This window comes from Enhydra lutris, unplaced genomic scaffold (assembly GCF_002288905.1).
Source record: "Enhydra lutris kenyoni isolate GAN:26980312 unplaced genomic scaffold, ASM228890v2 scaffoldscaffold13, whole genome shotgun sequence".
Lineage (NCBI taxonomy): Eukaryota > Metazoa > Chordata > Mammalia > Carnivora > Mustelidae > Enhydra > Enhydra lutris.
Window position 1 is genome coordinate 53,942,206 of NW_019154097.1, and position 13,001 is coordinate 53,955,206.

The 13,001-nt window shown below is 46.1% G+C and overlaps 1 protein-coding gene across 5 annotated transcripts in view; it reads left to right on the forward strand.

The window, feature by feature from the left end:
- LOC111145457 (caspase recruitment domain family member 11) overlaps nt 1-13,001 on the forward strand; it is a 112,376-nt gene that overhangs the window by 65,033 nt on the left and 34,342 nt on the right. For all 5 annotated transcript variants that reach the window (XR_002640475.1, XR_002640476.1, XM_022500353.1 and 2 more), the window contains exon 2: nt 4,746-4,879. Coding sequence is in view for 3 of the 5 variants with exons in the window: in XM_022500353.1 (XP_022356061.1) it covers nt 4,873-4,879 (7 nt within the window). In the remaining 2 variants the exon portion in view is untranslated. The remainder of the gene's footprint in view (nt 1-4,745; nt 4,880-13,001) is intronic.

The following is a 13,001-nucleotide window of genomic DNA, read 5'->3' on the forward strand; positions in this document are numbered from 1 at the left end:
TTTGACAGGCAGAGATTACAAGTAGGCAGAGAGGCAGGCTGAGAGCGAGGAGGAAGCAGGCTCCCCGCTGAGCAGAGAGCCCGATGTGGGGCTCGATCCCAGGACCCTGAGATCATGACCTGAGCTGAAGGCAGAGGCTTAACCCACTGAGCCACCCAGGCACCCCCAGGATGTGATTTTTATTTATTAGCCAGTATATATTGAACAGCTCCTAAGAGTAAGTCGTCATGCTAAGTTCTACGGGAAGTGAGACAGACGTGTGGCAGGTCGCTGAGCCTCCCTGAGCCTCTCTTCTATAAAATGGTGACAGTGGTACGTGCCTTCTAGTGTGTTGTAGGAAAAGAGATAATCCACATGGAGCATTTAGCACAGTGTCTGCCTAGAGCTACACCATGGACATTTTCATAGACAGCTGTTAGAGGATGTGCTCCCAGAGAATGAGGGAATAAAGCCATAAAGAGAAAGATAGAGAGCCCAGGGAGCCAGGAATCAATTGCTGGATTAGCATAGATGCATATGAAGCATAGATGTTATGCTTAATAAATGTTAGTTGCGACCATCGCTAGTTTAATTAACATCAGATGAGTCGAATCAATGAGGGCTGAGTTGGAATCTTTGTTTGGCTGCTTAGTGGCGGGTGGGATCTCACCCCATTATTTAACTCTCTGATCCTACCTTGTCCTCACAGAGTGGGAATAATAAAACCTAGAATAATAAAACCTACCTAACGGAGCTCCTGGGAAGCGAGGCGATGTCTATGAAACACACAGGCGGCACTTCTGGTATATGGACAGGGGAGCTGTCCGACAAACGCTGCGAAAGGTAGACTGTGTTAAGTGCACAGAGAATGGAGATAACTCTTTGATTCCTTATACTTAAATGTATCATCCGTATTTCCAGCTACTGACATATGTTAATTTTTGCTCATTTATTTGCCAGGATAAGACATGTCATGCAGAGTCGCAATGTGAAGTAGGCTTGTAACAAAAACATCTGTTCTCAGTCCTGACCCCCAGAGGCAAGCACTTCTGTCTCTTCATCGTTGTTTTCTTCTGTTACTTACCTCATTTCTAAGTAACAGGTTTGCATGGCTATTTACAGATATAGCCTCTTCAAGGAGTTCTTTATTGACATACTCTTAGGTAGAGGAGCATTTAGCCCTCTTTTCTGAGTACCCCACTCCACGCCTCTCCCCTTCCTCCATTCTCTCCATGCATTTAGATCACAGTTTTATGTGTTACATTATTATCACTTAGGTAAACATTGTTTATGTTGGGGGCAAGTTGTATGCTGTGATGATGTCCTTTCTCACCTTTTTGTTTTCTCCTGGAGTTAATACTGCCTTTTTTTTTTTCATTTGATGAGAGTTTGTTTTTTTTTGTTTTTGTTTTTGTTTTTTTAATGTGCCTATCCTTCACTATTTTTCCATCTGACTCACAGGCCTGTCATTTACCTGACAATATTATTTCCTAAATTGTGAAATATATCCGTTTTCCCCCTGGCCACCTCCTGCTAGTGGGCCCTCTGTGATCCTGCCATAATTTTGGCTAGCTCCTTCTTGTCACCTCTCTCTCATCCTGGAACTTTCCTTGCTGCTTTGTCCAATTTTTCTGTTTTCTGAGCTCCATACCTTCCTCTTTACTGCTTTTCTCCCCCTCGTTTTACTGGAACATATCCTCTAGTAGCTTCCTAAGGAACGGTACACGGGAAATAAATGTTTAGAGTCGGGAAGCCTTGTTGGCTCAGTTGGTTAAGCTTCTGTCTTAGACTCAGGTCATGATCCGAGGGTCCTGGGATGGAGTCCTGTATCAGGCTCTATGGCTTCTCCCTCTGCCTGCCACTCCCCCTGCCTGTTCATTTTCTCTCTCTCTCTCTCTCTCTTTCTCTCTTTTTCTCTCTCTGACAAATAAGTAAACCAAATCTTTTTAAATAAATAAATAAGTATTTAGAGTCTTTGCCTTTTGGAAAATAGTATCATTCTATTTTCCTGCCTATAGTTTGGCGGGGGGGAGTTTGATAGAATTCTAGGTTAAAAAATATTTTCCATTGAAAATGTGAAGGCGTCACTTCATTGTCTCCTAGCTTCCAGTATTGCTATCAAAATGTCTGATGCTAAACTTACTCCTAGTCCTTTGCCTATGATCTGATGTGTCCTCTCTGGAAGCTTTTAGGGTCTTCTCTTATTTCCTGATGACCTGAGATTTCACAAAGAGGTTCTGAGAAGGTTCTTTTTCCACTGATGGCAATGAGCACCCAAAGGGCCATTTAAATCTGAAGACTTGTGGTCTTGCATCGGGAAACTCCTCTAATATTATTTCTCTGATAATTTCATCCCTAACTTTACATTCTAGCCCCAAAAGCTAGACAAGAAAGGAAACATAACCTCTGCACTCTCTTTGTAGGATTTCTATTAATTGGATATTAGACCTAAATTAACCTCATTTCCCCCACAATTTCTTATCTTTCTTCTATTTAACTTTTTATTAACTTTTCCAGAAGATTTCCTCAAATTTGTCTTCCAAACGCTCTATTGACAAATTTCTGGTATTTTATTTTAATTGTCAAGAACTCCCTTTCGTTATTTGTTCCTTTTTCATAGCATCCTACTATTATTTTATAGATGCAATATCTTATTTAATTTCAGTGGATATTAATTATCAGGATGTAGGGTTCTCGTTTTTTGGGTTTTGTTTTTAATGTTCTCTTAATCTGCATCGTCTGCTTTGTGTAAGTTCTTGGTAGCAACTTGTCGCTTTTGATCTCTTCCTTTCACATGAAGACTCTCCTCCAACATCAAGTGATCCTTGGCTCTCTGTTTATCCTTAAGTAGGAGTTGACAGAAGCAGTGTGTACAAGTTCTGCTTGTTGATGAAACAGCTTCACCGTAGGGTGAATGGGCACAGACTGTGTTTGAGTAACACACTAATAACTCACTAAGCAGTCGACTTCCAGAAGCAATCATTGTTCTTTTTAACCCTGAGCCTATAGCTCCCCTTAGAACATGTTTGGAGTTCTCTCTTAAGTTTGCATGTAAAAGTGCTATTTTGGGGAATCTACGTACATACCCTTTCTGGATCCCAGTCCTTCTGAAAGCAAACTTGTCTCTTTTAAAAGGTGATTCTAGGGGCTGTGTGTGGTAAGTCAGAGAAACTTGGGTCCAAATCTTGACCTCCATGCTAATTATATGACCTTGAACCTCTCCCAGTTTTGGTTTGCTTGGTTATAAAATGGGGATGATGATAGCAATAATAATATGGATAATACTGCCTAACTTGGAGAGTTTTTAAGGTTGCTTAGTTGTTTTTAGCAAGGGCTTGGCACATAGTAAATAATCTATAAGCCTCAGGGATGGTGTTTCAACCATTTGAATCTTATACCAATAAGCTAATCTCTCAAGAAACACGTCCTGTATGTTTTCCCGACCTTGTGACCAAGTTCTTGAGGGTGTCGTCCAAACTCTAACAGCAGAAATAGAAAGTTCCGCCTCATTACTGGTTGTCTTGTGTCTCAGTTTTTCCAACCTGCGTTGACATGTTGGGTAGCTGTACAACCCTATGGAAGTCCGGTTTTCCTTTCTTGTAACTAAAATCTTTCTTACAATTAATTTTGTACAAGCCTTTTCTTCTGATTATGAAAAAAAAATGCATGTCCTCCTGCTTGTAAATGCAAATGCAAGGAAAGTACAATTTCCCTTTGCCTTTGCTTATCGGCCTGCTGGTCTCTGCTGGGGCCTCTCGCACTGCAGATCCCCTGCTCCCCTGGGCCGTCGCCTGCAGAGCCAGGCAGTGGTGCCCCTGTTACCAGCCACAGAGCAGGGAGGCCACGAGGAAACGAAGGAGATGGTGTCCTCCAGAGAAGCATGTCACTGCCACCTCCCCAGGGCAGAGGGCCTGTGACAGCTCACTCTGATCCAAGTGGACGCCCGACAAGAGAAGCTTCCATCAGCCCTGGGAGATCTGGTGTCACCTGTGATTAATCGTCAAAGCTGAAACCAAACAAGTTCCTGATTAAACAGCGATGTCCCAGGGTCCCTGTCACTGCCGAATAAGAGCGGTTGGTCATGAGCAGCTGCTTAAAGCCCCCACCACCGGCATCCCAGCTGCTGTCGGGACAGGTGTCAGGTCCCACCTCACCTTCTCAGGGGTTGTGCCTCACCTTTCCACCTCCTGGCTTTCCTTTCCTGGGCTCCCGGAGCAGCCGAGCTGGGCATTGACGATGGCGTCGTCAGTCACCGTAAGGAACACCACCTTGGGGAAATTAAGGTGCATGCCATGGTGTGTTCCTGCCCAAAGCCATGGCGTGCTGGGGGCTGAAGACATCATTCACAGGGAAGGGAAGTCTTCTGGGCTCAGGACTGTGGTTTGCCACTTTTGACCTAATGAATTTGTGGCTGATCAGAACGTCTCCACTCTGCAAACACTCCTGCCAAGGACTTTGTAAAGACCTTCCACCCTGGCCAGGACTAACCTCAGAGCTACCATCTGCCCTCCTCCCCAGTCTCAGAGGGCTCAGGACCTGTGGCCCCTGGCCTTCCAGGCTGGCCCTGGGCTGCGACAAAAACCCATCTCCCCAGCAGCTCCTGGCCATGGTCTGCTGCGTCGCTGCTACTGGAAGAGATGGGCACCCCGGGATTTTCTGGCCTTTTCTTCCAAAGCAGGGCATCGCTCTGATGCTTGAGTGGTTCTCTCTCTCTCTCTTTCCAGCCTCCACCCTTGTGCCAAGTCAGATTATCTTTCCTTTTATAGATTCTGGCCGTCGCAGCTCTAGATCCCGAGGAAGACTGGCTCGGGGAGGGCCAGGCGCCAGCCTGGAGGCTCAGAAGTCGGACCTCCGTATCGGGACGGCGGCTGCTGTCTACTGAGCACCGACTGTATGCCAGGTACTTGGCTTGTATTACCTCCTCTATTGGAAGACAAAACAAAACAAAACAAAACCTCTGAGTGAGGCTTACCTAAGACTTGACAGGGGAGCAGTGGGGGAGGTCCTACGCAGAGAGAGGTGTGTGAGCAGGTTTAGTGAAGAGCCTGGGACACAGTCAAGAGGAGAGTCCAGGAGCCAGTAGGAGCAAAGCTGAGCAAATGATCCTTTCCATAGAACCTGCCCCAGGACCCTTGAACTTGCTTTTCCTGCTGTTTGTAAAAAGGCCCATGGGATCTAGGCTCTGACTCGGGATTGAACACCAGCCCCCACGACCCCCAATGAGGACCGTGACATAGAGCAGGGAGGACCACCCAGCACCATAGGCTATCAGGGCCTCAGCGTCTGAGGGCACGATTCTGGGCAAACTCTTTCCAAGGAAACTGCCCAGAACTAGATACCAGCTGCCGGTGGATCCATCTCTGAAGACCAGACAGAGTCAGGCTGGGTCACGGCCAAGTGTACGGGAAGGAAATGATCTGAAATTGTGTCCAAAATGTTTTTTTCTTCAAGGTTAGCTACACTATCTGTAGTTTTACCCATGAAATACTTCATGCAGTTATGTGTGTGTGTGTGTGTGTGTCTGTGTCTATGTGTCTGTGTGTGTCTGTGTGTGTGTGTGAGATGATAATAGAGGGGATACCATGGCCCCAGCTGAGCGTCACCCCAAGCCCCAGTATCACTGGTGTCTCCCAGGGACAATGAGATGGTGCTGCCCCCCGCATGGGAGCCATCGTTCTGGTTTTTATCCGTTTCTTGCTCCTCAGTATGGTTTCGCTGTATATCCTTAACACTGTAGCTCAGTGGCCCTCTTTAGAGACATGAACAGTGTCATATTGTGGGGGCTCCCGTGACCCGCTGCTGTCCCCACGTCACACCCCGAGGTTCATCAGTGAGGACGGGGGTAGGCTGCTGCTTCTTGCTTGGCTACTCCAGCACGCGACATCACTGAAGACACACGGTGCTTATCCCCGCTCCTGCCTCAGGACATTGGCATGCTTCCTCGGGCTTGGATGCACGCCGTCCCTGCCGGGCTATCCTTGCACAAGCTCCCTGCCCTACAGGGTGTTTTCTTGAGGGATCACACCGAGGAGGAAGCCAGGGAATGTGCCCTGCACATCCAAGCCTACCAGGTCAAGTCAGCCTGTTTTCCAATCCCGAAGTTTATTCTAGCCACTCCGGAATGCCCGGAGGTGAGTCCCTGCTCACCTTGGTCTTTGGCCCTCCAGTGGGAACAGGTGGGCTGGGTCATGGTTCCTAATCCAAGGGAACACCATTCAGCCCAGATGATGTGTCTATAGAACATGAATGATCTTGCCTCCGGCTCTAGGATGCAGGACCATGACAGTAGGGAACAGGTGCACACCGGGTACAGGGTAGGAGCCCAGCCTGGGGGGCACTTCTGTCCCTTCTCTTCTGCAGCCCTCCTCACACACCCCTGAAGCTATCTGTGCCAGCAGCTGGCTCTCACCAGCAAACTGTGGCTGCCTTCCAAGGGCGGGGACCGCGTGGGAACCACCTTTGCGTCCCTGCTCTTAGGGCCAGCACTCACAGGTGCTCGCCACTGTCAACCAGTGGGGGAGGCCATGGCATCCTCTGAGCGGCCCCGTGGCTCAGGACACTCATAAAACTAGGCAGTTCTCACGAGTTTGACTTGACCCGTGTTCGCAAAGTGGCTGCAGGGCACCGGGGTGGCAGTGGTGGACACAAGATCGAGGCTCAGTCATTCCCTTGCATGTAAGGTAGGAGGGTCCCCTTCATTTCATTTGCGGGGGAAGGCTTGGCTCTAATCATGTCCTGCTTCATTTTTATTTTCCTTTTTCCCAGCAGAGGCCACGGAAAGGGCACCCCAGTCCCTGGAGGAGGCATTTCTGTTGCACTGGGTATGCCTGGCACTGCCTCCTCAGCCCGTGAAGGGCAGTCAGAAATGTTTCTCTGCTCCACCCTGCATGTCTCCCTGGCTTGAAATTTAACTAATTTCTGGGCACAGGCCTTGACCCCCAGTAACCAGCATCAGCCTGTGTGAGCACCTGGTTCTCAGCTCACTGTCCTTAGCTAGTCTTTATATCAGGTAGATATGTTCACTAGGCAGGAGGGTTTGGGGTGGATGTAATTGTTGATCCAATTTAAAATGGCTCAGGGCAAAGGGCATTTATTATCTTGCCTATGAAGGAGTCCAGTGGTGGGGGGGCGGGGGGTGGGAACGTCTGGTATTAGTAAATTCAGTGCCCAGGAGGGGACATCAGGGACCCAGGTTCTCTCCATCTTTCTGCTCTGCCATCTTGAGGGTGTTAGCTTTTGTCCTCAGGTGAGTCCTCAGGTCACAGAATGGCTGCACAACTCCCAGCATCACACACACACCTCCACCTGCTAACATCCCAAAACTGGAGGACAGTGTTCCTTCCTGTGTCCCTGTCAAAGATCAAGGAAAAGCACCCAAGTGCCCCCACAGCAGGCTTTCCCACAGGTTGTGTGTGTCATGAAGCACTCTACGTGCCTTTTTTGAAGCCACTGGTAGAGACCGCAATAGACCTTGTTCCTCCCAGCTCAGAAGATGCCCAGCCTCCCTGAAGCCCCGGGCTACTCAGTTCCTGAGAACCCGGAGGATTCTGTATGCAGGAGGAGTTGGGGGGTGACAAGGACAGACACAGCAGTGGCTGCCACATGCTCCACAAATGGGTTGAATCAAGTGCTTAGGATTTAGTTAGAGTCTTTGAGAATAGTCTAGGAAAGTACATTTTGCTTCTTGGGTAGAAATGGCCATACTAACCCAACGTCAGGGAGGAGTGGCTGCCGTGGGCATGTTCGTGTCGCCCCAAACCACAGGCTCACCGCGGGGCCCCGGTAGCCATCCTCTGTGTCAGCCAGAGGGCTGGTGGGGGTCAGGACTTGTGTCTGGGAGGCAGGGCTGTCTGCATACCATTCCCCGCCCAAATCAGTTGTTGCTCGTGACAGCAAACAGGTGTGGTCACACTATCCTTCAAGTTGTATGAAGCAAACACTCACCTACGTAGCTCAGATCGGTGTGGAGACTCGGAGATCCCACAGCAAGCACCAGGCAGCACAAGTTGCCAAGGCTTATGGGGCCAGGACTAGAGAGAGACGCCTCCTGCCTCTTCTTCAGGACCCACCTGGCTTCTCATTGAGGCTTTGCTCAGCAGACCGGCTTCTGCCTTCCTCCACCTTCTCTGGTTCCAGTCTCCCCTGCCTGTGCTGCAGCTTCTCTGTGACTCAGCTCTGATGACCCCGATGCCGCCTCTGGCTCGATTCCCCACAGCACACTCACTGTCCCGCCGTCTCTTCAGCCCCACCTGAAACCCCCAGCCTGTGGACCAGACCTCCGTGAGGCAGGTCAGGGGACCAGCCAGAGGGTTTCCTTGGTGCAAACATGCCACTGGGGCTGTGGTCTTCCCGGAAGATGTGTGTCGGGGGGAAAAGATTGGATATTGGCTTGTCTAGTGTGCCGTACTTGGCTTCTCCCTTCATTCGTCTTTTTTTTTCCCTTCCAAACCGTACAAGTTGTGCACTGCCTTATGCTTGTTGTAAATACTAAAACAGTGTCGTGTCCATGTCCGCCTTGGTCACTAGCCTCTGAACTTATTCCTTTTCCCAGATGTGACCATTGAGTCCAGTTTTCTGGAACCTTTCCCTGACCTTTCTCTCTCCCTTCCTTCCTCTCTCTCTGCACACACACCTGACCAGTCTTGCTTAGCGGTATGTTACATTTGTGGTTTCACGCTGCGCTGTGACATCTTCTTCCCGAACCCCAAATAACGTGTCATTTTCCACACACCAGCCAATTCTCCAACACCGGCTAGGAGTGCCACAACTCGACTCAATCCCAACACTAACTCTCCAGAGTCACCAAAGACCCCCCACAGGCCTGTCCCCACTTCCGATACCAGCTTCAAGTCCCAGGGGCCACCCATACTCTCCCCGAGCAGCCACAAATCCGGGGTTCCCACAACCCCTTGTCAGGTTCAGTAATTTGCCAAAATGACTCATACACCCCAAGAAGACACGATACTAATTACAGCTTAAGGGATGCAAATGGGCAGCTGGAGGGTGGAATCTAGAGGGGTCTGGAGTGAGGGAGCCTCTGTCTCCGTGGAGTTGACGTAAGCCACCCGTCCAGCGGGGACATGTATTCCCCTGCCCAGAAGCTCCTTGAAGCCCACTGTTGAAGGATTTTTATCAAGGTTTCATTACATAGCCATGATTGATTAGATCATTCATTCTTGATGGCTGAACTCAATTTCCAGCCTCTCTCTCCTCCCCAGAGGTAGGGGTGTGGAGCTGAATGTCATAACCCTCTAACCACTTGGTCTTTCCGGCATCCACCCCACCCCCACCCCAAGCTATCTCCAAGCCCTTAAGCCGAGTGTCATCTCATTATCATACAAAAGACATTCATCATTCAGGATTCCAAGAGTCCTAAGAGCTCTGTGTCAGGAACCAGGACCAAGACCAAAATTTTTTTTTTGATGGTATATTTCATATATGTATTCTGAAATTTGACTTTTTTTAAAACAATGTGTCTTGGGATGTGTTTACGCTACCACATTCCTTTCAAAGGTTACTCCCTAGTACAAAAGGATTGTGGAGTAGGGACTGACCAGCTGACCGGCATCTCGCTTGCTTCCGTGGATTCCTGCTGCAAACAGGATCCATGCAAAACACTGGGGGAAATTAAATATTCATCAGGAGAGACATGGGTAAATAAATTACGGTATATTCTTGCAGTGGAATAATACATAAAACAGTCAAATTGAACAATTAACTGAATAGTCGCAGACTTTAATGCCTACTTTTAATAATGGATGGAACCACTAGCCGGAAGATCAACAAGGAGACAGAGGACTTGAACGACCCTATAAATGAGCTAAATCTAGCAGATGTCCTTAGCACACTCCTCCCAACGGCAGCAAGACACACTCTTCTTAAGCACACATCTGGAACATTCTCCAAGCTTGGTGGTACGCGGGTCCGTATAGCTAGCTTCAGCAGCTTAGAAGGATTGAAATAATAGGGAGCATGTTTTCCAGCCACAATGGCATTAAATTGGAAATAAATAATACTGAAATTTGGGGAATTCACAAATATGGGGGAAGCTGAAGACCACACTTCTACATCACCAGTGGGTCAAAGAAGGCATCAGAAAGAAATTAGGAAACTTACTTCGAGATGAGTGAAGGTGAAGATTGCAGACTACTGAAATGGGTGCAGCTGAAGCAGCGCTTGGAGGGAAATTTATAGCTCTAATGTTTTCACTTAGAAAGATCTTAATAACCTAGCGTTTCATCTTATGCAACTAGAAAAAGAAGAGCAAATTAAACCCAAAGGAAGCAGACAGAAGGAGATAATAGAGATTAGTACAGAATTCAGTGAGTTAGACAATAGAAAGGCAATGGAAATCAGTGAAACCAAAAGTTCTTTGTTGTTTTTAATTTTTTTAAGAATATTTGACATGTAATGCTACATTAGTTTCAGATAAAGTTGGTTCTTTGAAATAACAGCAAAATTGATAAACCTTTAGCTAGAGTGACTAAGGAAAAAAGAGAGAAGTCTACCCACCCTTCTCTCCCCTTCTTCCTCCCCCTTCCCCTTCCCTATTCTCTCTCCCTGCCTACCTCCTTCCTCCTCCTCTCCCTTCCCCTCCCCCTCCTTTCTCTCTCACTCTCCCCTTCTCCCCTTTCTACTTCCCCTTCTCTCTCTCCACTCCTCTCTTCCCCTTACAGGAAACTAAGAAGAGAGAAACCATGGTTTGAAAGTATGATGGCTGGGGCAGTAAGAAGTTAAAATAGGTATTCATTTTGTTCCCCCTAATTAAGGCAAGGTATCCCTTGGTAGAGTTTTGAGGGCACCCTAGATCCAGAAGAACGTGATTCTGATTAGTATAATCATAAATAAAAGAGAGGACATTACTAGAAACCTTCCGTAAATAAAAGTGTTATAAAGGAATAATATGAATAATTGTCTCCAATAAATTATATGACTTAGATGAAATGGACAATTCTTAGAAAGATACAAACTACTGAAACTGACTCAAGAAAAACAGGAAATCTGAGCAAACATATAACAAGTAAAGAATGAGTAACCAAAAATATACTCACAAAGAAATGCCCAGGCCCAGATGTTTTCCCTGTTAGCTTCTGCCAAACAAAAGAAAAAATTCTTCACAGACTCTTCCAAAGGATAGAAAAGAAAGGAATATTTCCCAACTAATTCTGTGAGGCCAATATTACTCCAGTAACAAAACCACTCCAAGACATTCACAAGTGAGAAAACTACTGACCAATATCTCTTATGAATATAGATGTACAAGTCCTCAAAAGTACGCCACCAAATTGAATCCAGTAGTATATAAGAATAATTACATACCACGATGAAGTGGGATTTATATCAAGAATGCATGGTTTTTCTAATACCTGAAAATCAAGTATATAATACACCACTTTAACAGAATCAAAATTAAAAATCACATGGTCATCTACATTGATTAATTTCATGACAAAATTACTCAACAGACCAGGAATGTAAGGGATCTCCCCCAACCTGATAAAAGATATCTAAACACACACACACACACACACACACACACACACACACACAAATAACCAGCTAACATCACACTTAATGAAGAAAAAAAAAAAAAGGACACTTTACCCCTATGATCAAGAACAAGAAAAGACGTTCTTGCCAATCCTATTCAATGTTGTGCTGGAGGTTCTAGCCAGGGCAGTTAGGCAAGAAAAAGAAATAAAAGCCGTCCAGATTGAAAAGCCAGAATTAAACTATCTAACTGCTGGTGACACTATCTTGCATAGAGAGGATCACAAGAAACCCGCCAACAAACAATTAGAACTAAGAAATTATTTTGGTAAGGATGCAGAATGGGAGATCAACAGAGAAAAATCAGTTGTATATCTATACAGTAGCAGTGAACATTCCACAAATGAAATTAAGAAAATGGTACATATTTACGATGTCATCAAAAAGAATAAAATACCTAGGAACACATTAAGCAAAAGAGGTGCAAGACTTGTACACTGAAGGGGCACCTGGGTGGCTCAGTGGGTTAAGCCTCTGCCTTCAGCTCAGGTCATGATCCCAGGGTCCTGGGATCAAGTTCCGCATCGGGCTCTCTGCTTAGCAGGGAGCCTGCTTCCCCCCACCTCTCCACCTGTCTCTCTGCCTACTTGTGATCTCTCTCTCCCTCTGTCAAATAAATAAATAAAATTAAAAAAAAAAAAGACATACACTGAAAACTATAAAACATTGCTGAAAGAAAGTAAAGACCCAAACGAATGAAAAGATACCCCGTATTCATGGGTCATTGTTTTACAGCCTCCAAATCGGTCTACACAGCCAGTGGATTCAGTATTGAAATCCCCACTTCCTCTTTCTTCAGATATTGACAGACTGATCCTTAAAACCTATGGAATTGCTGTAACTAACCAAAACAATGTTAAAAAGAAGGAAAAAGTTCAGAGGACTCATGCATGCTTCCCAATTTCAAAACTTACTACACATCTATGGTAATGAAGACAGTACAGTGCTGGCGTAAATATAGACTTATAGACCAATAGAATCGAGAGTCCAGAAGCAAACACAGTAAGTTGATTTTTGACGAAGATGCCAAGGCCAATCCATGGAGAAAGAATAATCTTTTCAACAAATTTTGCTGGGACAACTAAATACCCGCATGTGAAAGAACCAGTTGAACCTCTACCTCACACCATATGCAAATACGAATTCAAAATGCATCATGGGCCTTAAATGTAAATGCTAAAAGGATAAAACTCTTGGGAAAAATAGAAGCAAATCTTCACGGCCTTGAACTAGGCAATGGTTTTTAGGTACACACCAAAAGCCCAAGTGAAAAAAGAAAAAAATAAATCAATGGGACTCCCATCAAAGCTAAAAACTTTTGTGCTACAAATAATACCCTTAGGAACGTGAAAATGTAACTGGGAGAATGGGAGGATATACTTACACATCATATATCTGATAAGGGAATTATATGCAGGTCACATAAAGAATTCCTACTACTCCATAGTAAAGACAACCCAGTTTAAAATTGG